The sequence below is a fragment of the Asterias amurensis genome, chromosome 3 (genome assembly GCF_032118995.1).
Source record: "Asterias amurensis chromosome 3, ASM3211899v1".
Lineage (NCBI taxonomy): Eukaryota > Metazoa > Echinodermata > Asteroidea > Forcipulatida > Asteriidae > Asterias > Asterias amurensis.
The window spans coordinates 22,102,857-22,130,349 of record NC_092650.1 but is presented as its reverse complement, the minus strand read 5'-3'; the positions used below and the strand labels follow the sequence as shown (position 1 = coordinate 22,130,349).

The following is a 27,493-nucleotide window of genomic DNA, read 5'->3' as shown; positions in this document are numbered from 1 at the left end:
GTTTATATGGTTTATGCAATGAGCTACCTCCATTCTCTTTGACCATGAGGAAGGGCTTTGACAGAACAGACACTTCCGAATGTAGTGTTTATGCATGGTTTATATGGTTTATGCAATGAGGTATGTTACAAAAAACAAAAAAGGTATGCCGCACGCGTGTCTAGTGGTTGTTTATGTGTTTATCACGTCCCTAGATATCGCCTAATCATTCACTGGCATAACGCCATAAACTATCGGGGGAGGGGGGTGGGACTCGTTTGCTTGTGAGTGTTGTCAGAGTCCATGGTTAGCAGTGTCAATCACGGTGGAGGTCAGCCAGGTGGAATCAACAGTCGAAACTGCCCCCCTGGTCTTATTAGTTTACACAAGCAAGCCATCTGGGTTGTAAGACAAAACCACAGACACTGAGCTTTCGAGAGCAAGGGCCACCACATGCGTTTCTCTTTCACATGTTAACATCACATTCCTTTACAACTTTCTTCTGATAAAGCATTTCAGTTGTACGACAAGTTAGGTGACAGCTACGTTGTATCATACTCATAGAGAAAGCACCGTTATCGACGGCATTGATCTCACGTACTGGAAGAGCATTTCTTAAACTTGCATTTTTGTCTGATGGAAAGGACCCCATTGTAAGTGTAATACCCAACCATGGAATTCAAGGCATTCTGCTGCACTGTTTCGTTGGCAGTATTCCTGCTTCTTGCAAGACACTCCGAAAGTCAAACGACTGATGGCCAGATCGACGTTTCGTTCACGACATCTTCATCAAATTTGACACTCCTGATAGATGACGAATCGATGACAAACGTGTCAGCACCAGAAGTTGATGACATGCATGATGAGGAAACCACGACTGATGAAGCAACGACTACGGATGAAGCGATTCTTGAGGAAATAACTTTCGGTGACAATTTGGAGGTAAGCTTAATTGTTTTCATGAACTTCAGGTAGTTTCGTACTCGTCTTGTTAGTTAGAGACTATTGGATTTAGTAGACTAGATTACTGTGACGACACTCTATTACTATGGAAGTGTGGACTGTTTTTCACCGGTGCCGGCCGGCTACATTCGAATACAATCGATACAATGTATAGATTCGTTCCGTCGCGTCCATGGTGTTTGACTAGCTATATGAATTACGTACGCACGACGAGTACTTGTAATCCTGCCACAATTTTGTCTTTCGTTATGAAGTAAAATATTCCTTCCTCCATGAGTAATTTACTCAAATGAGATATGTTATTTGTAAAAAATTAGGGCTCCAAAATTAGTGAACGAAGTTGAGGCATGAGATAATACGAAAAGTTTTCCATTGAAACTATAAGGATTACATAATCAATGGCTTGGGAAAAAAGCGGCCTACAATCAACGCGACATGAAAGTTCAAAATTCAGGCTAAACATATTACACCGTATATTAGGATGCCTGTTAAATTTTGCTTTCAGAAATGTTGATGCAATTTATAATTAATAAAAATCATGGTCTTTTGAAACTTAATGCTTGTGGTTTTTATTATGCAATAGTTTGGGGTGTTGCGGAACACAGCACAATGACTGCAATGTGGAACGTCGTCGTCGAACAAACCTCTTGCAAAACATAAAACTCCCACCGGTTTCTGAACCATATAAGGCCTATAAATAGTATTATTTTGCTTTCAATTCAGAAATGTTGATGTGGTTTATTATTTCATGGTCTTTCGTAACTGTGGATCTGGAGCATGAAGAAAGACGGCTAAGACGTCTTTCTTCCAGAAATTCCTTTATTCCTTGTGGTTTAACCTTATGCAATAATGTTGCATAACACAAAGAATGATTGCAATGTGAAATATGTCAAACCTAAAACAGCTGTTATGAAACGATCCAGCGGAGATTAAATTAAAGATTCTTTTCCATTTTGGAAATAGTACAGCATTTAGAAAACAAAATTGATTAGTTTTCTTAGAAAACTACTCCCAATTGTTCAGTTGTAACCTCTTTTTTTTAAGAATTTTTTTCTTTGACTTAAAATATATATATTCCTACAATTTACACAACGTATATTTAAAACATCTAGCCTCTGCTAGGCAATGGCCCCATGGAGAGATTTGCAAAGGTTACGCAATAATGTTCTTTCAAAAGTGCAGGGGACTCCCTCTTGGTGGGATTACTCAAAATAATGATCAGCGTAAAACCTTACTTGGTATCGAGTAATGGGGAGAGATTGATCGTATAAAACATTGTGAGAAACGGCTTCCCCTGAAGTGACTTAGTTTTCTAGAAAGAAGTAACGTTTTTAAATGTATTTTGTGATTGTTAATCTAGAGAGCTCGAGGTACACTACAATTTCCGATGTATTAGGTTTTAACTTTTTAACGTTGGTTGAATAAATAATTCTAATTCTAATAACTTTCCACGAATTGCATTTCAAGATATCAGATTTAGAATTTGAGGTGTCGAAATCAAGCATCTGAAAGCACACAACTTCGTGTTACAAGGATGTTTTTTCTTTCAAAGTTATCTCGCAATACCGACGACCAATCGGGCTCAAATTTTCACAGGTTTGTTATTTGTTATGCATGTTTAGATACACCAGGTGAGAAGACTGGTCTTTGACAATTACCAATAGTGTCCCACGTCCAGTGTCTTGGAAATAAAGTTAGAGCGAATACGAAACCTTGTCAATGTCATTGATTGGTTAGCTTCTCGCTCGGCTGTGTTACGAGTTACTATACGCATATCAAAGACGAATGGTAAAGTCCATGGTAAATCAATGGTAAAACATATGTCTTGACCAAACAGTCATTGTTGTTGTTATTGTGGTTTTCAAAAATAGCAAGCCGGACCATCTGAGGAGGGCCTTCAGCCGGACTTGAATGTTAGTGCAAGCGCGTCATTAACAGGAAATAATAACAGTACAGAGGGCCCAAAAACACCGGCCAGTGAAACAGCGGGGACGTCACCAACAGCGGCACCCATCACAGCGACACCCACACCCACCCTCACAGCGACACCCACAACGGTACCCACAACGGCACCCATCACAACGGCACCCACAACGGCTGCACCAACGACTACAATGACCACAACGGTTGTTCAAACAACAGGTGAGTGTGAATTGAGTAGCAGATTAGCCCGGTGTGAAGTAAATTAATTCAGTCAGTTTTTGTCCATATAAAGAATATAATATTTAAAACAATTACGGACGAAAATATCGCTAAATGCACTGTTTCTATCACAATGATGTTCCTTTATTGAAAGTACGTACATGCCGAAAAGGTCCATTCCCAAAGTTTAAAGGAACACGCTGCCTTGGATCGGACGAGTTGGTCAAAACAAAAGCGTTTGTAACCGTTTTTTATAAAAAGCATATGGTTGGAAAGATGTTTTAAAAGTAGAATACAATGATCCACACAAGTTTGCCTCGAAATTGCGTGGTTTTCCTTCTACTGTGCGAACTAACATGGTCGGCCATTTATGGGAGTCAAAATTTTGACCCCCATAAATGGCCGACGTGTTAGTCGACAAGGTAAAAGGAAAACCACGCAATTTCGAGGCATGTTTGTGTGGATCATTGTATTCTACTTTTACAACATCTTTCTACCCATATGCATTTTATAAAAAACGGTTACAAACGCTTTTCAAAGACCAACTCGACCGATCCAAGGCAACGTGTTCCTTTAAATGAAAGAATAATAAACCAATGGTTAAAGAAATCAAAACTATATAGCTAATAGTAAAGGAAAAGTAGAACTACACCTTAGGTTTTTTGAACCGTTTTCTTGTTTAACTCATGCAGACATTTATAAATCAAAAAAAATATATAAACTTTTATGTAAAAAAGAGAGGTTCATATCGTTTTTGATACGTCGCCGAATGGAGCGGATGCGCCTGTGCACGAATAAAAAGTTGGAATACACAATGTTTTCAAATCCTCTCTCAAATACCCATCCTAGAAGGGAATTGTCAAAATGTGACACATTATCTTCAGCTGCAATGCTTCTTACCAAAGATTGTATCTTTATTTTGTGAAAGAGGCTACTAACAAACGATATACTCACACTCTCCCTCAGGTATTATTTGGTGAATTCGTTATTTTGTAACACAAAACTGATTTGTTAGTCGGTTAGGACGGCCTCAGCTTTCGATAGTGAAACAAAATTTGAGAATACTTTTTTGAGAATATTCCAAGAAAACAATAGCAGTTTATATATCCCCTCACGTTTTTATGTGTTTATTTCTACCACCATGGTTCTCAATCATTGAGGTATGAGCAGAAAAGATGATACGAGAATATATTTTTGAAAATATATTCCAAGAAAACAATAGCAGTTTATATATCCCCACACGTTTTTATGTGTTTATTTCTACCACCGTGGTTCTCAATCATGGAGGTATGAGCAGAAAAGATGATACGAGAATATTTGTTTGAGAAAACAATAGCAGTTTATATATCCCCTCACGTTTTTATGTGTTTATTTCTACCACCATGGTTCTCAATCATGGAGGTATGAGCAGAAAAGATGATACGAGAATATTTGTTTGAAAATATATTCCAAGAAAACAATAGCAGTTTATATATCCCCTCACGTTTTTATGTGTTTATTTCTACCACCATGGTTCTTAATCATGGAGGTATGAGCAGAAAAGATGATACGAGAATATTTGTTTGAAAATATATTCCAAGAAAACAATAGCAGTTTATATATCCCCACACGTTTTTATGTGTTTATTTCTACCACCATGGTTCTCAATCATGGAGGTATGAGCAGAAAAGATGATACGAGAATATTTGTTTGAGAAAACAATAGCAGTTTATATATCCCCTCACGTTTTTATGTGTTTATTTCTACCACCATGGTTCTTAATCATGGAGGTATGAGCAGAAAAGATGATACGAGAATATTTGTTTGAAAATATATTCCAAGAAAACAATAGCAGTTTATATATCCCCTCACGTTTTTATGTGTTTATTTCTACCACCATGGTTCTTAATCATGGAGGTATGAGCAGAAAAGATGATACGAGAATATTTGTTTGAAAATATATTCCAAGAAAACAATAGCAGTTTATATATCCCCTCACGTTTTTATGTGTTTATTTCTACCACCATGGTTCTCAATCATTGAGGTATGAACGGATGATATACGTAAAGCATGGTACGGACTACCGAGGATTGTTCCCAGTTTACTGGAGAGAAACATCTGTTCTTTCATCAGATTTCTAGGAACTTTAATTGGACTCCGAATTTAATGACATTTAGATAAGGGGTTGGCATGCATGTCTGCCGCAGGGATGAGAAATGTGTAGGCGTAATGATCACACAGACATGGGAGTCAGATCTGTATAAAAACAGCTGCAGTGGGATTTTTCCCTTTTTTTTTTTTGTGAAAACAAAAATCGGAAATGAAGTAGTTTTTTCCTTTCTTTTAAACCTCAACTTGTTTATTGGCTGACATTGGACTTTTTCAAATGACCTTTCAATACATAGATTTTGAAATTCACAAGGAAAACAAACTACATGTATATGGGTTTTTATAAAATAATATTTCATTTGAAACCCTTGCCCGGGAAACCGAAGACACGGGTGCCTGTTGAACTCAAAGTAAATCAAAGAAAACACAAACAATCAACGCCTTCTTGTAAGACAGTCACGGATTTGCTGTTTTCAAAGTCTGTTTATCCGATTCCATGGAATTTATGGTTTATCCATGGAGGTAGAAAAGGTTTATCTGGGTAGAAAGAGCAGTTGGAATTGCAGCTGAAAGTGCTCTAATTTTTGAAATAAATAATAACAAGTTTTTGCGGAAAGGTTGCCAGCTTGTTTTTAAAAATCCGGGCGAAAGAATATAAGCTTCAAGTTGTTGTTGATGATTTTTCACACGGATTGAGCGCATAATCAGCTGAAAACACCGGCATCACTTCACAGAGCTAGCTTGCCAATGGTAATCGAAACTAAATCAGTAACGAGGGAACCTCAACCACAGATTGTGTATGGGGACCCATGAGCCTTGTACCAAGGTCAATGTCGTAAACCAGCTGTTGTTCGTTAACCCTGGGGACTTGGGGGACATTTGTCGGTGAAAAATGAAGAACTGACTTTAATGTTGGTAGTTGAACCAATGCCGCGGCGACACGTTATAAAGAAAAGGTACACTATTGGTAATTGTCAAAGACCAGTGTTCTCACTCAGGGTATTCTCAACATATGCATAAAACTACAAGCCTGTGGAAATTTGAGCTCAATTGGTCATCGGAGTTTGGAGAAAATGATGAAAGAAAAAAAAACTGTTTGACGAATTTGTGTGCTTTCAGATATGGATAAAAGACTTTGTTTGCATCAGGGATTCTTCAGGTCTGAAATAAATTTCTACAAAAACCTAGACAATAGACCGATTAAGGTGTAAACATGTACTATGGGCCTACCTGGTGGTTCTGGTGGTTCTGGTGTATACTGCATATAAAAATCGCCAATATAAAAATCGCCATATCGGAAGAACACATGTTCAAACCTACCTTCTCAAAAACGGCCCGTAAAATGTTTTCGTCTTTTCCATCAAAACGGCCACTCTCGTGATTTTTGATAGGTGGCAATTCTGTAAAAATGATTTTTTTTTTTCCCCCGACACGGCTGTGAGGGGTTTTGTTCTGTAAACTGTCAATTTTTGACTTGAGTATGAGACTACGTTGCAACGATTTTGAAATAATCTATCAACAGGGGAGGCGTGCATATATATAGGCGTTATGATAATTACTGTATGGAATTTGGGCTTTCTTTTTGAATGCTCAAAGAGGGAACACTGTGCATAACGGCGTTATTGGAAACGTAGTCTCGTCTCAAGACAGGTAATTGGGAGTATACAGTACAAAACCCACTGCGTTGTAAACAACAAAATGCATGTGTCCCGCCTAACCTTCGAAGTGGCCTGCTGGAGTGCTGACGATTTCACCAAACTCTTCCTAACCTAGGATTAATCTTATGACTTCCCAGCCTTGCACTGTAACATGTGGTTTTCCGTTACTCGTCCTACCGTCGCGAAATTGACTTCCCGTTCTCTCTCTTTCTGGCATAACACCACATGTACATGTTACATCTACATGTACACGCATACATGTATCCTTTCCACGTGGACCTAAGGGTAAAATCAAACCAAACTGTTTTTGTTCTTCAATACTTTTAGTTGAGCCGTGTGTATTTGACAACGGTGGCTGCTCAGACATGTGCTTGCCTGACGGGGAAGGTGGCTACGAATGCCGGTGCTTCGATGGCTTTCAGTTGGGTCAAGACGGGAAAAATTGCGAAGGTAAGATGGCAGATGTTCCCACAATATTCTTAGAAACACAGAGCTCAAAAATGAATTATTTCGAACAGATTTTCAGACTGTTTTTATTTGCTGTGTAACAGACTCATTGAAGAAAATTCTTCTGTTTCATTCCTAAATTTGCCTTGAGATGCGTTGGAACTCCATTTCCCTACCGTCACTTATGAGAATGTGGTAGGGTTGGGGCTTTGTAGCCGTAGTGAATGTAGTGCATTCTGCTCTACAAGGCAGGCCTCCTATATAATAATAGTGGATGATACCCATTCCTACATCCTTACTGACTGTGAAGGGGGGGGGGGGTACCCTGTTTCAGAGCCAGGTTGCAGTGTGCCCCTGGTGACAGTTGATTTGGGTCGACAGGCCAATTCAGTGTAGTTTTGTGATGTTAGGCGATATTTCACAACAAAAAGTACCCCCAAAATAAAAAATAAAAAGAAGTTTGGCGTTTTTAAATTCAAGAATCGTTCTTGAAAAGCAAAATACATGTATAAAGGGCTTTTTCCCTAGGGAAAATTTGCTGGTTCCACTGAGTCTACGATTTCTCAAACTCACTTATAATCTCCATGAAAATAAATTACTGTAATTCATTTATGGTCAGCTCAGGATTTCAAAAAGAACATTCACCTCAAGTTAAACTTGACCTTGTGACTGCTAGAAAAATTTGTCAGAAAAACAAAATTTGGGAAAAAAATGAAAACAAGAAATTTGATTTATTTAAGGTCAAGAATCTTTCTTGCTAGGAAAGCTATATTGTGAGGAGGTTTGTTTAATGAAAAACATATGAAATATTTACATCCTGGGGTGCATCAAAGAAAAGATCAGTAGACAAAAACTGGGGAAAGCGCACAACGTCGTTCTACAAAACATGTCTGAGTGTACGATTTGTCAAACACTATTAAAATATTGCTGCAAGTCCTTTATGGGTGGCTCATGATGAAAAAAAGACAATTCACCTAAAATTTGACGTATCGTTCAGCTGAAAATATTTGACAATTTTTTTGACTTGATATTTTGTTGATAAATTCTAGATGTGAATGAGTGTCTGAGCACCCCATGTGATTCGACCCAAGAATGCTACAACATTGTTGGAAACTACGTCTGCCTGTGTGCTCTGGGATATATTGAGCTTGATTATGAATACTGTGAAGGTAAGTTGATTGTTCAATTGTCTTAACTGAACACTTATGGTTATAAATCAAAACAATTGTTAGCATTAAAACTTCCTTTGTGTACAATATTATAGAATACAGGGCCACTCCACTTAATCCACGCTGCGTGAATGCAATCAGGGTTAGGGTTAGGGGTGGCCCTGTATTCTCACTGTCACTAAGTAATAAGCGCCAAATGGGAAATTAGTTTATATTTCTAATCATATGACATTTCAGACAGAAACATTTCTTCAAGGTTTGTTTTCGACTACATTCATCATCATTAGACTGTAAACAAAAAATTAAATCTGTGATCTTAGACAATTTCTTTTACAAATTCTGTAATATTCCTAAGTAAAAAATTCTCTTTGAATGATTTTATTTGCAGATGAAAACAAAGGTTTGTACAGACCATGTAAACACCAGCACTCTACCAACAGTCTGTTTGGTAGTCTTCCTATTTGTCAATATCTTTAATACATGTTATAAGTTAATATTTCTCTCTAAATGATTTCTTTGCAGATGAAAACGAATGTTTGTACAGTCCATGTGGAGATAATGCAGGCTGCAGGAATACTCCAGGCTCCTATGACTGTCTGTGTTTCCCTGGATTCATTTCCACCCCATCAGGGATATGTGAAGGTGAGTGCATTCAAACTGAGAAAAGATTCTATGCAAAATGTGCAGCGCACATACTCGCGCATCTCCTGTCCATCATTTTGAGAATAAGGTGTTTTTTTGTTCCCCAGGGTATGCCTTTTACCAGGGTAGATCAGGGCGGGTAAAGGGATCGATGCGTAAAGAGCTGGCTGGTAATTTCCGGGGTCATCCCTAGGAAATAGAGTGGAATGAAAAGGGCTCAATAAGCCATTTGCGAGTTAGATTTGAATAAGGTTCTGCAGAAAGTGACTTGCTCAGTCACAATGTACCGCATACATATGAATTCCTCAGACTATAGAGACAGTTGCTATGTCAAATGGTTCGGGGCAAACATTTGTATAACAACCTCCAGATGAGCAAACCCTGGTACCATTGTGTCATACACAACCATTTAAAATTTAATATGGGTGGGTGGGTGTTCGTTTGCGTAAGCCGTAACTAGGCTAATAATATTTTGTTCGAAACGATTAAGACCAATTATTAAGAGTTCACTCTGTGGTAGTAAACACAATAACAATGAGTCCCCCCGATCCACTAAAAAGCTTTTCAGAACTGAGAAGTCTCTTGTATTCCAAAATGTTTACTCCGTGGTGGTAGAAATATTAAGCAAGCGAGTTCTCAAAAGAACATAATCGACCCAGCAGATAAGTAGATACACACATGGTGTTTTCCGGAAACCTAATCATTATTAATTCTATTTTCTCATTTGTAGATGTGAATGAGTGTGAGTTTCCAGCCTTATGGGAGACTCGATGCGGAGCCGACTCATACTGTATCAACACTGCTGGGTCCTTTGAGTGTGGATGCTACACGGGATATACTGCATTACCTGGTGCTGGCTGCCAGGGTAAGTTATTCTCAGTCTGCCATACTTTTGGCGTGAGGGCCATGACCAAAATGAGAGGTGACCATGAGACCAAAATTATTTTTAAGCATTTACAAACGTATTTTCATAACATTGTTTTACTCATTTCTCAAAAACTACAGCACCTCAGTAAGTAATATTTGAAGGGAAGCTTTCCACTATCATTATCGTCAAACCCTGTAAGTTTAATGTAAATCTATGGACATTTTGAAAAAGAACCCAAATCCTTTAAGGGGATGAAACTGTTTGTTTCAACCTTTAAATAATTTTGGGAAGAACAATTTCGTATCAAATTCTCACAAAATCTTGATCCTAGTTTCATATTCTTTGTCAGGAGTCCCTCTCAAATCATGTGATGATTTTGACTATTACAAAACTGTTTCAACTTTTTACATAATTTTGGGAAGAACAATTTCATATCAAATTCTCAAAAAATGTTGATCCTAATTTCAAATTATTTGTTCAGGAGTCCCTCTCACACCATGTGATGATTTTTTCTATTACAAAACTATTTTTTTCTTTTTTAGTTTGAATGTATGCTTTTATAACAAAATATAAATGTCCTAACAAGAGGTGTAAAAAGGGGGCTTGTTTGAAAGTATTATTGTGGGTGATTTGAGTGTTTTTTTCTCACAGGTGACAAAGAAAGTACACTCAAACATGAGCGGAGTAAATGAAAATTAATGTTTATAAAAAGCTTTCTTCTTTCTGTAATAAAGATGTAGACGAGTGCATATTTCAGGATGTTTGCTCCGGCGAAGGGTTGGTTTGCGTGAACACGGAGGGCAGTTTTAGATGTAACTGCGACATTGGTTATGAATACACAGCGGAGGGCCAGCCTGGATGTCAAGGTTTGTAAGCATATAAAATACTTTTAAAAGTTGCAACTTTGACACTAGTCGTGACAAATATTTAATTCACAAGGTGCATTGCGGCATATTGTTTGACGCTAGTGAAATATAGTTAAATTCGTGCTGATGTCTGATTGTGTTTCATAAGTAAATTATGTTGTCATGAATAGTCGTGAGAGACTCAGTTGGTTCACTAAGCAGGAACTCGCGACTTTTTTTGTAGTAGTCATGGCGGCACCATTAACAGAGTAGTTGAATAACTGTTCACTTGGTGTACCTCAATATATGCATAAATTACAAACCTGTGAAAAATTCAGCTCAATTGGTCGTCGAAGTTGGGAGATAATAATGAAAGAAAAAACACCCTTGTCACACGAAGTTGTGTGCTTTTACATGCTTGATTTCAAGACCAAAATTACTTCTTTCTCAAAAACTACGTCACTTTAGAGGGAGCCGTTTCTCACAATATTTTATACTATCAACCTCTCCCCATTACTCATTACCAATTAAGGTTTTATGCTAATAATTATTATGAGTAATTACCAGTAGTGTCCACTGCCTTTAAGATTAAGTTTCAAGCTAAAATACATTTCTGTTCTCACTCTTCAGATGTTAATGAGTGTAAAGCAGACGGTGTCTGCCCAGGGCTTTCTACCTGTGAGAATCTCCCAGGATCCTATTTCTGTAGCTGTCCAGCCGGGTTCATCGCTGATGGAGACCATTGTGAAGGTAAGGCTGTGTTTGAATGGACCCTTCCCATGAAGTATGCTAATCACATTCACGCATATGCGTACAGACCCTGTTGGTTGGCAAACGCCATAAAGTTGTGCACTAAGCAGACGCGCAATCGCGTCTGCGTCACGCACTCATTAGCCGTGTAAAAAAAAGGGCGATGTTCCCTCATTTTGCCAACCAAAACGTTAGTGCGCACGCGCTATGTGCAATTTACATATTTCATGGGAAGGGTCTATTGATGGCTACAGCTACGGCTGCGTCGGGTTTCTGCGGCATCATGCGATGAAGTATATAGATGTCCTTTACCACACCCTAAGCAACAGACAGAGCTGTACCTGAAGCTGCCAATTCGGATTAGGCCTAAGAAAATGATTTTTTTTCTTCTTAATTTTGTTGTTTATATTATATTTAGGTAATTCTTATATATGAGGCATGGCATGGTGAGGTATCAATGTATATTTGGTTTGCGGTAACACCATGTGTGCATCTACTTGCCAGGTAGAGTTTGTTCTTAGAGAACAGTCTATCTTTGTTCTACTACCACGGAGTAGATTTATCGGATGTTCGGGAGACTACTCAGTTCTGAAAAGAACTGACCTGCTTTTTAACTACTACCGGGGCGGAAGGTATAGAAAATTGGCTGGGATTACTACTTTAGCTTATAGGATCGTAAATAACTGTACTACCGCGGTGTCAGTTCTTGAATTGGTCTCTATAAATAGGTAATTCTTTCTGTTGTCTTTATATATGCACTCATACAGGTTTTAAAGATTCTCAAGGTATTTTTGTTATATGCAAGGTAATTTTTGGACCGCTTTATATATTTTGTTAGGTGTCATAGAGGGCAGGTAGGGGGTGGTAGCATCCAGCGCAGAACCTTTGCTTTCCCCTAAAGTGAGATAAAAATAATGCACAAATAACTAGTTTGATACATCAAATTTACCAAATGCATAACTTGCAGCACACTATACATCTTTCCATTAGGAGAAAAAGACACAATGGAATTGACTCCAAATGGTGATGGCAGATACACATGTGCGGAGGTGCGTTCCCAGTATGTAAGGGTCAAAATTTGTCTTAGTCAACACCTAAGTTGGTAGAGTAACGGTTCATTAGTCCGGAGGTTGTTGGTTCAACTCCCATTCCAGTCAATTTGTCTTTGTTCAAACCTAAACTATTAAAAAACTTCCTAAGTTATTTTTCCTCCGAGGTTTTTTACTTGAAACTAAAAATAAAACCTCCATTGGCGTTAACAAAACTTTTTTCAAATTTGATTACAGATATAAATGAGTGTGAAACCGAGGTTGCCGACTGCCACGAGCTTGCTAGATGTGGCAATTTGATTGGTTCCTACTTCTGCCAGTGTTTGACTGGCTACCATGGAGACGGAAGGACATGTTATGGTACGATAAATACTTGAATTTAGTTTAGACTTTAGTTTTCTTGTCAATGTTTTATGTCCATGACATAATATGAGTAAATTTTTTTTTAAAAGGACTAATGAAGGAAATTCAAATTATGATAAAATATTGAGGAAATAGAATTAGCTGTTGCAAGTTTGTAACCATCCAAAAGTACCTATGGTGTAAATGTACAACAAAATAATGACCTGACGTTTCAGCCCTAGCAGACTTTGCTAGGGTCGAAACATTGTGCCATTTGATGATACAATGTTGTCTGATTTAGTATTACCAGCGGAACAAAAGGCATTATTAGCTGCCGAGGCATTTAAAAGGTTGGGTCATCATCAATGGGTTTTTAGTCAACATAATGTTTTTGTTTTTTTAACAACTAGATGTATCTATAATGCTTTGATAAGGATGCAGTTTCAAAAACTTACACAGTTTTTCCAATTAAAATTTTCCAATTGGAACCAGTTGGAATTTTTTCCAATGTTGTGTTTTGAAAAGAAGAAAAAAATTTGGACCCTATTGGATTTAGTTTGGGTTTTTTCATATTTGGGAAATAAGATTTCGTTCCAATTGGAAATTCAGTATTCCAATATGAACCAATATTATTTTTGGAATGAATTGTGATTTTTGTCAGCCTTTTAATATGTTTTTCGAAATACCCCTTTTTCAGATGCTGATGAGTGTGTTCTGAACAATGGTGGATGTATGCAAATCTGCATTAATACCCAAGGGAGCTTTAAGTGTGAATGTTATACTGGCTACACCATGGAGTCAAATGGGGCTGAATGTTTAGGTGAGATTCAATTTTTTATTTGTTTTCTTAAAGGAACAGTAAAGAATTGGTTTTTGCTAACAAAACAGTTGCTGGCAGTGTAAGAAGATTATAAAATGTAAAAGGGCCTATAATTACACTTAACACTAAGAAAACAGGTTTGCCACGATGATGCTTCTGGCAGTTGCTGCTGAATGTGCTGCAGCACCTTTATGATTTACCAGCGAGAAGCTCCTTTTCCCCGGTCTCGTCTAGCCAGCTACAGGGACTGAGGTTTTCCCCCAGTACAGCTCCAAGGCTCTGGATTTCACTTACTGAAAACCTCAGGGAAATACACAACATCTTCATTTTTCAGCAGCAACTAAGACACACCTGTTCACACTTGCTTTCCCTCCCACTTGAGAATTCCCTCTTTTCAATCTTGACCGGTGCCTTTGAATGGTTTAACATCAGATTTAGTGCGCCTTTACAAATGCTTTGTAAATATTAATTATTATTTTTACATTATTGGGTCTGATAATTTACAAATTTTTCAGACTCAACCTAAAGAGACAGCCTGATGGACAAAGCAATATTTTTAAAACTAGTTCTTATTTATTTTTGAAAAGAAAATAATCTCCTGGATTCTTTTATTCAGTAAGGTTTTGTACTTTTCCCTGGAAAGGAAAACAAGTTTGACTTGACTTTATTTTTGTGTTTTTCCGTGGACTAAACGAATGTTTGTTTTATTTTGTGTAGATATTGATGAATGTCTTGAAGATCAAATGTGTCATCAACACTGTGAGAATACTCCGGGGTCGTTCAGGTGTACCTGTGATGCAGGGTACCAGCTACATGCTGATGACATCGCATGTGTAGGTAAGTCATGCCCAAGTATAAATATTTCAATAACTTGAGGCATAGCATGGTGAGGTATCAATGTATATTTGGTTTTTAGTAACACCATTTGTGTGTCTACTTGATGGGTAGATTATGTTCATTTGAGATCTGATGTAATAGAAAACAAGACAAGTTCTCAAAGAACATAATCTACCTGGCAAGAGATATACATATGGCACCTAAATTAAAGAGTCCCTTTTAATTATTTGATGTTGTAGAAGAATGACAAACTAAGTACAATATAAACCATAGCAGACCATAGAAAAAGTTTCAAAATTAAAGTTATGAATCAATTTGATTTCTTTTCCTGAATTATTCAAGATATTGACGAGTGCAAACTTCACAATGGTGGATGTGAAGAGACGTGCATCAACACACAAGGATCATATAATTGCGAATGTGGTCCAACAAGGTACTTCATTACCAACAGCACCACTCACTGCCAAGGTAAGTCATTCAAGAAATTAAGGTTTACGAAATGTAAATTGGAAACTTTTGAGATGCTGGCCTCAGCAGACGTAACAGTCCTTTTTTGCGGCCCTGAGCATGCATGCTCGCTCATGCTTACTATTATGCGCGTTGGTCTGACCCGGCGCACAAATGGCAAGAACTGTAAAAAGGGACCGACCAAAAGTCTCCCATTGTCCCTATTTCTCTTAAGAGTTAAAATGACTGTGAACCAAGCTGATGGTTTGAGGTTATTTTAAAATTTGTGGTACCACCAATTGTTATGCTTCTTTTGAGTTAAAAGGTGATTCTGTAAAAAAAAAATAGGTTTGAGGTAATTTTCAAACCAAGGTTTGTGATAATTGCAGTTGCTGTTCCTGTGATTACTTTAGGTGGTTCTGGAATAAAAAACATGTTGCTTTCAGGTAATTGTAGAAACTATGGTTTTTGTACTACAAATTTTCTTTATTTCTCTCATGAGTTGAGGTGATTCTAAAAAGAACAGATGGTTTTGAAGAAGTAATTGAAGAAACTAAACTTTAACGCCTATTGGCATTATAATGCCAATAGAGGTGACATGTTTCTGAAAGTAATTTAAGAAACTTAGGTTTGTGGTACCAGCTGGGAATTTTGATGCTTTTTTGTAGTTGCTTAATTTATTATATTGCTTATTTCTTACTAGATATCACAACATGCGATGTAAAGAATGGAGCTTGTGCACAGCTGTGCAGGGTTGATCAGCGAGGGTTGACGTGTGACTGCAGAGCAGGATATGTACTGGGTGATAATGGACGCCACTGCATTGGTATGTACTTAAGTTAATCACCGTACTACAAAGCAAAGCAGTGGAATAAGCCTGTTCACTTGATCCCTTATTTGTTATTATACAAATATATTAGGCACTACAGTAAAACATTTAATTGTTTTAATACTGTATAAAATTATAGAAACATGTACATAGATAAGGCCACATAAAAAAGAAATTGTTGATCGTCCCCGCCCGACTGTTCAAAACCCCCCGACCCCATTTTTGTTTTTTCGTGTCTGGATAACTCTTAGTATACTTTTACTGCCCAGAGTTTTCAGCTGATATTTTTTTTCAAAATGTACAGGTGTGAAAAGATGTTTAAAGAAGGTTTTTATTCACGATGGCAAAGCAAGAACAATTCTTCAAATATTTACTTGGGCTACACTGTGCTTGGTTGTTTGTAAAAGTATGCAGAACATGTCATCTAGGAGTTAAATTTGTTTGACAAAACTATTGAAAACATCAAAAACACACAAACCCTCTGTTTAATAGTGATTGTGATGACTTCTTTATTCTTGATTTCATATTTGGCATGTCAACAAAACTTTAAAATATAAAAAATAAAAATAAAATACCTCCCTCCCTCCCTCCCCCATCCGCAAAAGAAAAAAGGACTATCAATAAAAAAAATTATGTGGCCTAACATTAACATTTATTGTCACTATGTACAGTGTGCTGAGATAATTGTATGTGGTGCACTTTAAACAATAAATGATTTAGATTAGATGATTATAAATGCAGATGTATAAATACAAAAAAACTAGAAATATAAGTTCAAAAGGTGGCCTTAACTTTGGTCATATCAAAAATATGTAGTGAAATTTGTCTACGCAGGAAGAATATTCCCCGATAGGAATCTTAGAAGTGTTTCCCATGTTCAAATTTTGTGGGGGTGGGGGGGGGGGAATGAAGTCTTTTTTGTTTAAAAACATAACCACATACTTCAAAGTGAAATGTTTCTCAAAATGCTTCATATACTATCAAAAGCTGCCGTAGGCCTCTTATCAAAACTTTTTATTGCCATTAAAGGAACACGTTGCCTTGGATCGGTCGAGTTGGTCTTTGAAAAGCGTTTGATATAATATGCATATTGGTAGAAAGATGCTGTAAAAGTAGAATACAATGATCCACACAAACATGCCTCGAAATTGCACGGTTTTCCTTTTACCTCGTCGACTAACACGGTCGGCCATTTATGGGAGTCAAATTTTTGACTCTTATAAGTGGCCGACCGTGTTAGTTCGCACAGTAAAAGGAAAACCACATAATTTCGAGGCAAACTTGTGTGGATCATTGTATTCTACTTTGAAATTATCTTTCCAACCATATGCATATTATGACAAACGGTTACAAACGCTTTTTTATAGACCAACTCATCCAATCCAAGGCAACGTGTTCCTTTAATTTTAAAACTGGTTACTAAATGTATACCTTTTTTTCAGGCCTGTATGTCTCTTTTTGGAAGGGCACGGGCATCAAGGCATTTTCTCCTTGGTAAAGAGCACCCTTATGAGAAAGTTAAAAATGTCTACTGGAGAATTTCAAGGGCACCAAGGCAATGACCTAGGGCATATAGTGGCAATCGCTTTTGTTGCCTCCAAGAAGTACCAGGATTGTTTTTTTAATGAGTGTTGCACTTTCTCTATTTGACAGACGTTGATGAGTGTAAGGATGCAAATGGTGGATGTGAGCAACACTGTAGAAATAAAGACGGTGGTTACCAGTGTGAATGCCGTCATGGGTACCAGGTCAGCCCACGCAGCAGCCATCGTTGTGAAGGTAGGTTCTGAATGGTTTGACTGGAAAGTTGGTTTTTTAGATTAATTAGTTTGTACAACCCTCATTTTCCGTTAGATCTTTGTCTTTGTCTCAAATGAAGACTGTCAAAGTCAATTTCCCAATAATTTGCTGATCTCTTTTTAGCACAGTTCCCATTTTTTTAGATTCTGCTCAATACTTCTGCAAAAACTAAAAACAAATTCAAATTTGGAATATTTTAGACTCCAGTGAAACAGCATTATCTTTAAAATTGTAAGAAATCAGGCATACGGTAATTTTCAGCTGATCAGGGCCCAACGTCACAGAGCTGCTTAAGCATATAATGGAGTGAAGTTTATAAAGTTTGCTTACCAGAATTATTGTTACCAGCCAAAATAGTTTCCCGCATATATCATCTGTGACTGGTCGCTCACTTTTGCCAGCCAAAACCTTGTTAAGCAAAATTTTCTACTGATTAAGCAACTCTATGAAATTGAGCCCTGCTTATTTCCTGGGTTTCTTCTTGCATATGAAGTAATAACAACTATATGGAACAGAAATCTGATAAACAGTATACAACAAAATTTCAAAACAATTCTTTGACGTTTTCCTGTGTTGTTCCAATTACAAAGTTGTTACTGAACTTATTTTTTCGGTACTAATTTATTGAATAATTGATTACATTTGTTGTTTCTTTCCTTTAGCAACTTGTGAGCCAGCGTGTCGTAACTATGGTGTTTGTGCTGGACCAAACCGCTGCGTTTGTTCTGCAGGATATGGAGGCGAACATTGTGGCACTCGTATGTACAGAATTTTTTCTGTTGTTTTTTTAATTTTATTTTTTTATTGTGAGCTTTGTGAATGCTTTCTGTATGTGTAAGTTGTATTGTTTTTACAGTAGTATGGTGTTTATGCACATTTTTGTCCATAAGGCTTAGGTTTCTATTTTGCTTATTTTTACTGGGGTATCTTTTCTCTAAAGAAACACGTTGCCTTGGATCGGACGAGTTGGTCTTTGAAAAGCGTTTGTAACCGTTTTTTATAAAATGCATATGTGTAGAAAGATGTTGTAAAAGTAGAATACAATGATCCACACAAACATGCCTCGAAATTGCACGGTTTTCCTTTTACTTCGTCGACTAACACGTCGGCCATTTATGTTTTGACTCCCATTAATGGCCGACCCTGTTAGTTTGCACAGTAAAAGGAAAACCACGCAATTTCGAGGCAAACTTGTGTGGATCATTGTATTCTACTTTTAAAAAATCTTTCTAACCATAGTATGCATTTTATATAAAAAACGGTTACAAACTCTTTTTATAGACCATCTCGTTCGATCCAAGGCAGCGTGTTCCTTTAAGCTGTATCTTTGAAACTTTCTTATGATAATTGTTACTGTTATGTGCCCTCAAACAGGCTTGTCCTGTAGAGAGAGCTATAGAAAGTCAATAACTTATTATTATTTTTTATTAATTAATGTTTATACTGGTGTTACGATTGTTATTATTGGAAACTATGATGTAAGAACCTGTTGAACTGTGAAACCAGAAGAAAACTAAACTTTATAGAAAATCTACGTAATTGTAATTAATCCAATACATGTTGCTGTTTTTTTCCTTTTCTTAACATTTAGCTACGTGTAACCCTGCGTGTTCTCACGGTGGTACCTGCATGCGTTGGAATCGGTGTATGTGTGCACCAGGCTACTCTGGTAAAGCGTGTCAAACAGGTTGGTGAACTACCAGTACTTACTTAAAATGTTGTTTAACCAGATCCTTCCTCCATGGTTTACTGATTCCTAGTCGAAAGTCACATGTGAAAGTTTCAATTGAATGCAGTGTCTAAAAAGTGGTTGCATTTTTTGTACTTTTGAGATTCAAATTTATGGGGATAAAAACCAATATCTCCCAAATAAAATGTTTCTCAAAATGCTTTGATGCTAACAAAAGCTACTGTCTGCTTTTAACCAAAGTTTTGAATGCCATTAATTGTAAGAGTGATTAGGCCTACTAAATGTGTTGTAATACCTCCCTGTTTAACGGAGCTTGAACAATCCAAGTAGCTGCAGCGGAACTGTGGAATGGCCTACCAGAGTCTGTTGAAGCAGCCATGGTTGGGCAATTCAGAAATCGCCTTCAAACTCATCTCCTCACTATTTACCGCTAGGTATAATTCCGTTGGTATTTCTTTTCCAGTTTTTTTTTTTTTTTCCTATCCAGCGCATAGGCATTTAGCAGTGATATGCGCTAAAGACCATGTGACCTCTGACGGCACACAAAAACCATAACATGATTCGCACGCATACCCCCGGGCAAAACCTTTGTGTTTTGGCAGCCAGCTAGAAAGTGTACGCAATCTTACTATGACTACGCAACTCTTTGCCCAGCGAAACATGACGTATATAGTATTTTGTCAACAGAGGGCAGTTTGAATGTAAACATAGGTCACATCGTCTATGGAAATGCAGTTTAATGTTATTGTAATATTTCTTCAACCTGTAATTGTTGTTTTGTTCATCAGCGCAATGTGACTTGCCATGTCAGAACGGTGGACGTTGTATTGGACCCAATGAGTGTCAATGTCCATCCAGCTATGAAGGACCCCAGTGCCAAAAACGTGAGTTTTAAGCTTTTCAGCATCTTTTTATGGTTTTATGACAAGAACCTGACTTGGTATGGTTTCCACTGCCCCATTGTCAAGAAATTAATCATTCAACTTGGTGTGTAATTTTGTAGAGCCCATAAAGGGACAAGTTTCAGATTTTTTTCCTGTTCCCCTAAAAGTATTATTTTGTTCCATATTGAAGATTGATTTTGTTGCCACAAAGTAATATTGATTGGCCTGAGTTTTAACTCTTATTTTGTTTGAGTGGGTATGAGCACTTCTCTGTGGAGCTCCCATCTTACAGTAGACAGACTGCATTTGTTGTTGTTACTGTTTATAATTTTGTTTTACCATGACTTAATTGTATTAAACACTGTGTCTACCCAGTTCTTTCCTAAGTTCTGTGGAAAAATCTACAGGCAAATCATTGGGGTTGGATTCAAACACAACCTTTGTATTGCTAGAGCAGATGTTTAAACCACTTGACCACCAGGCAATGCAAAGTTTGTTGGTTTGAATCCCAACGGAGTGATTTGCCTGAGTTCTGAGTATTTAATGCTTTCATCGGTGTAAGGGTAAAAACAAATAAGTGCTTCAGATCCCCAATGTAAAAAGTAGCATCTATTGTTACTGTTCATTCATAAAACAATGTATGCTGGTTTTTGTTTAAAGTGAAAAATGTGTCAGTCATATTATCATCAGAATATTAGATATTCCTAAAGTTACCGCCAAAGCATACATGTATGGTCAACGTAGTTATCAGTTTGCTGCACCTCACTTATGGAACAATCTCCCTCTACACATCAAACAAGCCACCACGACGCCAAGTTTCAAGACTCTTCTCAAAACATATCTATTCAAATCTTCATACACTTAATTATTCTTTTGTTTTCCTCTGAGCGCTTAGAGACTTTCTTTTGGAGGTGTTAGGCGCTATAGAAATGCGGTTGTTATTATTATTATTATTATTATTATTATTATTATTATTATTATTATTATTATTATTATTATTATTATTATTATTATTATTATTATTATTATTATTATTATTATATAGATTGTTACTTTTTGTTCTATTTTGCAGCTTCTTGCGTGCCAGCTTGTTTAAACGGAGGAACTTGCCTGAATGTAAATTTTTGCATGTGTCCAGTAGGCTTCAGAGGGTCACGCTGCCAAACAGGTCAGATTCAAAGCAAAAATGTTTCAGTTTCTGTTAAATACTGTATAAGTAAGTAATGTTTGCGATGACACCATCTAAACAAATATATCTTTTGTGAGTAGTGGTGGCTCTGAGAAGAGCCGGTTTCTGCTCAGCGTTTCAATCAGTACTGTCTTCTAGAGAATGCTGTGTGCGTGTGAGCTTTGATATTATTATAATGGTTGACTGGGTTTCAGTGTTTATAAAGCCAACCCTACAAAGCTCACTTTTAATTTGATTTAGATTTAGCTTTTCTGGTTAACACAGCCAAAGCTCCTTTGGGGAGCTGTGCTGCACCCCCTCCAGCCGATCAGCTTGCAGTTACAGTAGGCCAAGCCTACAAAGCTTACTTTTAATTTGTTAGATTTAGGATTTCTTTTGGCTTTTCTTGATAACCTTCATACTAAATACATTCTCCCATATTATTTGGTAAAAGGTTTATCCCTTTTTAAATGTACCATACTGTAGCATATAGGCCTAGATTTAGCTTTCTGGTTAACACAGCCAAAGCTCCTCTGGGGAGCTGTGCTGGCGCCCCCTTCATGCTGATCAGTTTGCAGTTACAGTAGGCCTAGGTTATAGTTTATTTGGAAAGATTTTCAAACAACAAATTTTTCTTTTATTTAATTATTTCTTTTATTTTTTACAGCTATAGCAAGATGTTTTCAGACTTGCTTAAACGGCGGTCGATGTGTTGGATTAAACCAGTGTACATGTCCGTCAACGCACAGTGGTTCTCGCTGTCAAACATGTAAGATTTTTTTCTTTTAAACGCAATGTATACCTTTTGTTTTTAACCATTCAAATGTTTTAACCTTATATAAAGGTAGTTGCATACAATAAAATCAACCTGTGAAAATTCCATTTCAAAAGATGGTCGCGTTTTCGAGATATCACCGAAACTGAAGGTAGGAAGAATAATCCCTATAATTATGAGTACACAATCAGAGAATCTTTACCGCAGTAAAGCTTCAAATGAGTGTTGTTTCCTGAATAATTTTTACATTATTTTTTTACTATCCTATAACTGTTATTAACTTGTAGTCCATATAGAAACGTATTCATGAAGTTATCAACAAAATTTGGCAATTCATTAAAGACAGTGGACACTATTGGTAATTTCACAAAATAACTATTAGCATAAAACCTATCTTGGTGACGAGTAATGGCGAGACGTTGATGGTATAAAACAATGTGAGAAACGGCTCCCTCTGAAGTGCCATAGTTTTCGAGAAAGAAGCAATTTTCCACGAATTTGATTTCGAGACCTCAAGTTTAGAACTTGAGGTCTCAAAATCAACCATCTAAACGCACACAACTTCGTGTGACAAGTGTGATTTTTTTCTCTCATTATTATCTGGCAACTTTGATGTCCGATTGAGCTCAAATTTTCACAGGTTAGTTATTTTATGCATATGTTGAGATACACCAACTGTGAAGGCTAGTCTTTGACAATTACCAATAGTGTCCACTGTCTTTAAGAACAATTGCTCTTGTTAAATTATCTTATATTAAAAGAACAATATTGATAGTTTCGTTAGAGTTGATCTCTCCTGTTTATTGGGAACGGATCAAACTTTATTACATTTTTTTTTCTTCAATCTTTTGCCTTTTTTTCATAATAGTGAAGATGACAGATTGCCGGCCTAAGTGTCGTCAAGGTGGTACCTGCTTACCAGGCAATAGGTGTGCATGTCCAACAGGAACTGGAGGATCTCACTGTCAAAAGAGGTGATGCTTTAATAACGATTTCTGTTTCTATAAACAGGTTGGCGTATAGTGGTATCTTGACGTGCCTTTCACCTCTGGAATCCCAATTCAAATCCGACCAGGGGCCAATTTCATAGAGCTGCTTAAGCAAAAAATTCGCTTAAGCACGAAAATAGCTCGCTCATTTTACACATGTTACTGGCCAAAATTTCATGCCATAGACATTGCTTGCGACTGGTATTTAGCTGATGTTTACTTAGCATAACAATTGAGTGGAGTTTTGGCCGGTAAATTAATTTTACTAGGCAAGGATTTTTTTGCTTAAGCAAATTTTTGTGCTTAAGCAGCTCTATGAAATTGGGCCCAGGGGTACCACATGTGGATTGGGTTTTCAGTGGGCTTACCCGGGAATAATTCTCTTGGGTTTTCTTCCCACATCTTAAACTGAAAATTCCTTCTTTGTCGTCACATTCGTTCTTTATTCATATTGAATAAATGATTTTAATTCTATTTCTAATGCTCTCCATTTGGTTATAGGCTAGTCCAGTGATTAAATTCCGATTGTCATTGGCTTAACAACCAGAATTAGAATCAACAAAATGAGATAAGGCACTGTTATTGACGAATTTCTATAATTGTTTTATGTTGTAATTGTAAATATGACTTGAGAACTGATTTTGGTGTGAATTTCTTTTCTTCATTTGTACAGAACATGCCCCTTTGAGACATATATGAAATCGGTGATAAAGAGTGTAAGAAGGAATACAAAGGAGCAAGTGACTGTTCCGTGTGGACCATTTGGCTGGAGAAAGTGTACAGAGTTTCGGTAAGTAGTACTTGTTACCTGCATTTATACAGTTCCACATCTTCAACTGCAAATCAACCTTAAATAAAAGGCAGGGGTTTGCTTGTCAAAGACCAGTATCCTCACAGATAATGTCTTTCAGGGAAACACACAGCCAACATAGAGCTGGAAAGCTCACTTGGTAGAGTGTCGGTACATTTAAAGGCAGTGGACACTATTGGTAATTACTCAAAATAATTATTATCATAAAACCTTACTTGATTACGAGTAATGGGGAGCGAACTATAGTATCGAACATTGTGAGAAGCGGCTCCCTCTGGAGTATTGTAGTTTTCGCGAATGATGGTATTTTCCATGAATTTGATTTCGAGACCTCAAGTTTAGAATTTGAGGTCTCGAAATCAAGCATCTGGAAGCACACAACTTCGCGTGACAATGGTGTTTTTTCTTTCATTATTATCTCGCTCGTTCGATGACCGATTGAGCTCAAATTTTCACAGGTTTGTTACTTTATGCATGTGTTGAGATAAACCAACTGTGAAGACTAATCTTTGACAATTACCAATAGTGTCCACTGTCTTTAAATCATAATAAATAATTAACAATAACGGCAAATTTATACTTGCACACATCACCGATAGAGTGCCCAAGGCGCCTACATTTGTAGAATATAACATTAATCGGGAAGTTGTTCGGGCAAGTAACATTCAAGTAATTTGTTTTCTGACTGGTACCCCTTAACAACGATATTGGTTCAGTTGGTAGAGCGCTGGCACATTAATCTGGAGGTGGATGGGGCAAGTCCCAATACAAAGTCAACGTTTCTTTTTTCAAACCCTAACTATAATATGTTCTTGTGTGTTTTCTTTCTATAATGTAGGACTGTATACCGATTTGAGTACGTCACTCAGTATACGTCAGGCTACAGAATTGCTTGCCCCAAGTGAAGAAAATGTTGTAGATAAGGCTGTGCTCTTTATACAAACAGGTTCTGTCAGCATATTAGGGAGGAAGATGTATGATGAAGAAAAAACTTAATTAAATATAAAACTTATCAATAAAAGAATTTGGTCAACAACCCATTTAATCCGGTGATTTGAAAAAAGGAAAATCTTTTCTCCGGTCATCTGCATATTTTCTTGTTGGAGTTATTTCTTTGGGGTCTAAAAGTACTTTTTTTTTAATGAAAACTAATAAGCCATAGTGGCTGCAAATGCCTGCCAGACCTTTTTCCATTTCATTTCAAAGGTTATATGTGATAAGTTCTTAAATTTTCACTTTCCCATTCTGAGTTAAACATTCTATTTGTGATAACTGAAAACAAACGTTTGAAATAGATTTCATTTCTTACACCATCTCAGCTTCCTGGGAAGTATAGCCTGTGCTGCTATAGTATGTGGCTCATCAGTTAGCTTAATCAATGTCACGGACCATTATCTGCCCTTGCAGTTACCCGTTAACTACATAAATTAATATTTAGTAGCAATCAACTGTTCATGTGGCTGTTTTTATAGCAGCATTCCAATGCACACCCTAGACATTCCCAAAAGTTGCCTTCAGGGGATCCGTTTGGGGATTCAAAATTATTGACATACTTTCATTGATTTCTAATCAACAGGCACACTTCAGACTTAATAGTTTTGTAGAAAGCTTACTATCATAGCCAGTAGGTTGTGTGATAACAATTACACAGTTTATTTTTGGGGTCATTACCGAAGTATAAGGCCCTACTTTCCAATGTTACATGATGCTTTGATAAAAATTACACAATTTTATTTTTTGGGGGTAATTACAACAGTATGACCATACCTTTCAATGGGAGACTTTGAGGCGCTATGTGGCAGCAGACTTACCAGGTAAAATAATGTCCATTGTAAACATAGTTCTGAGCATGCGCACATTACCAAGAACAATGGATTTTACCTGGTAAGTCTGCTGCCACCAAGCGTCCTGTAAGTCTCCTATTCGGATTACAGCCCCATAAGAAGGTGTTTTAAAGTAATTAATAAGGGTATCATTTAATTTTTCTCTGCTTTTTTAATACTACATGTATTTTTTACTGCAAATATTTTAACCATAAAGAAGCTGTAATCAATTGTATCCATCCAACAAGTGTATTTAAAATAAATGTCTAAAGGTGTTTTTAAAAAAATGATATTGTGATGAGTTCTTATAAACTGTATATTGTTTTTGGTTTTTACCTTCAGAATGTGTACCAGGCATGATATTTGACCTATTAGAAAAGAGTAAGAGATTCTTAACAAGTGCAAGCGCTGACATTCATGTATGTAAAGGTGCAGGCTTTTTGTGACTCACTCACTCACTCGGTCACCCACGAGTACGAGTACGGCTTTTCCAAGTAATAGGTCGCACCCCTTTGTGATGGGACAGTTTATGATGTACATTCTGTTGCATGTATTTTTTAAGGAATGTCAAATGTCAGTTGTGCTCTATTATTGGAAAAATATTTTACCCCAAACATTAAGACGTTGCCATGGTAGCGACAAAGTATAAAAAAGCGATGGGATAGAATGAAGAAATTATGACATTTTTGCACTCTGTGTACAATATTAATTTTCATCAAATTTAGAAAGAGGTAAACAACAATTTTCATCCCAATACACAGTAAAACTATTGCCCCTTAAGTTGTCCTTTTCTTTAGGTCTCCTAACCCCTAAACTCATTTAAACATTTCACAACATTGTTAAAGGAACACATTGCCTTGGATCGGTCGAGTTGGTCTTTGGAAAGCGTTTGCAACCGTTTTTTATAAAATGCATATGGCTGGAAAGATCTTGTAAAAGTAGAATACAATGATCCACACAAACATGCCTCAAAATTGCGTGGTTTTCCTTTACCTCGTCGACTAACACGTCGGCCATTTATGGGGGTCAAAATTTTGACTCCCATAAATGGCCGAACGTGTTAGTTCGCACAGTAGAAGGAAAACCACGCAATTTCGAGGCAAACTTGTGTAGATCATTGTATTCTACTTTTAAAACATCTTTCCAACCATATGCATTATATAAAAAACGGTTACAAACGCTTTTGTTTTGACCAACTCGACCGATCCAAGGCAACGTGTTCCTTTAAGTCCACATCCCTCTGTATATGCACCTTACTTAGCATACTTCAACAGTCATAACCTTGTGAGTATACAACAAGCAAAAAATTCGCCCTTAATTTGAACCCCAAATCCATGAAAATCCAACAAAAGTGGTGAAAGTTATATCAACTTGTTTTCTCAAGAAAGACTATGGGTGGTACTTTGTAGTGACATAAAAGGTTTTCATACCCCAAAATTTGCCTTAGAGCCATTATGCACTTTCGGTACAGAAAAAAAAAGAAAAAAGTTCATAGATTTACAAACAATTTACAGGGTTTACAGAAGGTAATGGTGAAAGACTTCTCTTGAAATACTGTTCCATGAAATGTTTTACTCTTTGAGAAAACATTAAAACAATATCAATTTTCGATAGCGAGAATTACGGATTTATTTTAAACACATGTCATGACACGGCGAAACGCGGGGAAACAAGGGTG

The 27,493-nt window shown here is 37.0% G+C and overlaps 1 protein-coding gene across 1 annotated transcript; it reads left to right on the top strand.

Moving 5' to 3' along the window:
• Window positions 1–250: 250 nt before the first annotated feature.
• Window positions 251–26,938, top strand: LOC139935184 (uncharacterized). The gene is made up of 22 exons (XM_071929655.1): window positions 251–921; window positions 2,814–3,084; window positions 7,158–7,280; window positions 8,327–8,446; window positions 8,969–9,088; window positions 9,819–9,953; window positions 10,691–10,822; window positions 11,432–11,551; window positions 12,838–12,960; window positions 13,640–13,762; window positions 14,480–14,599; window positions 14,942–15,067; window positions 15,750–15,872; window positions 17,529–17,654; window positions 18,338–18,433; window positions 19,267–19,362; window positions 20,154–20,249; window positions 21,322–21,417; window positions 22,085–22,186; window positions 23,061–23,166; window positions 23,855–23,971; window positions 24,831–26,938. The coding sequence occupies exons 1-22, from the start codon at window positions 652–654 to the stop codon at window positions 24,895–24,897; spliced, it is 2,808 nt and encodes a 935-aa protein (XP_071785756.1). The 5' UTR covers window positions 251–651; the 3' UTR covers window positions 24,898–26,938.
• Window positions 26,939–27,493: the final 555 nt, after the last annotated feature.

Coding starts and splice junctions, on each gene's coding strand:
- LOC139935184 (XM_071929655.1), top strand. CDS start 652: ATGGAATTCAAGGCATTCTGCTGCACTGTTTCGTTGGCAGTATTCCTG. Junction 14,600..14,941: donor TGATGACATCGCATGTGTAG/GTAAGTCATGCC, acceptor GAATTATTCAAG/ATATTGACGAGTGCAAACTT. Junction 23,167..23,854: donor GGATCTCACTGTCAAAAGAG/GTGATGCTTTAA, acceptor TCATTTGTACAG/AACATGCCCCTTTGAGACAT.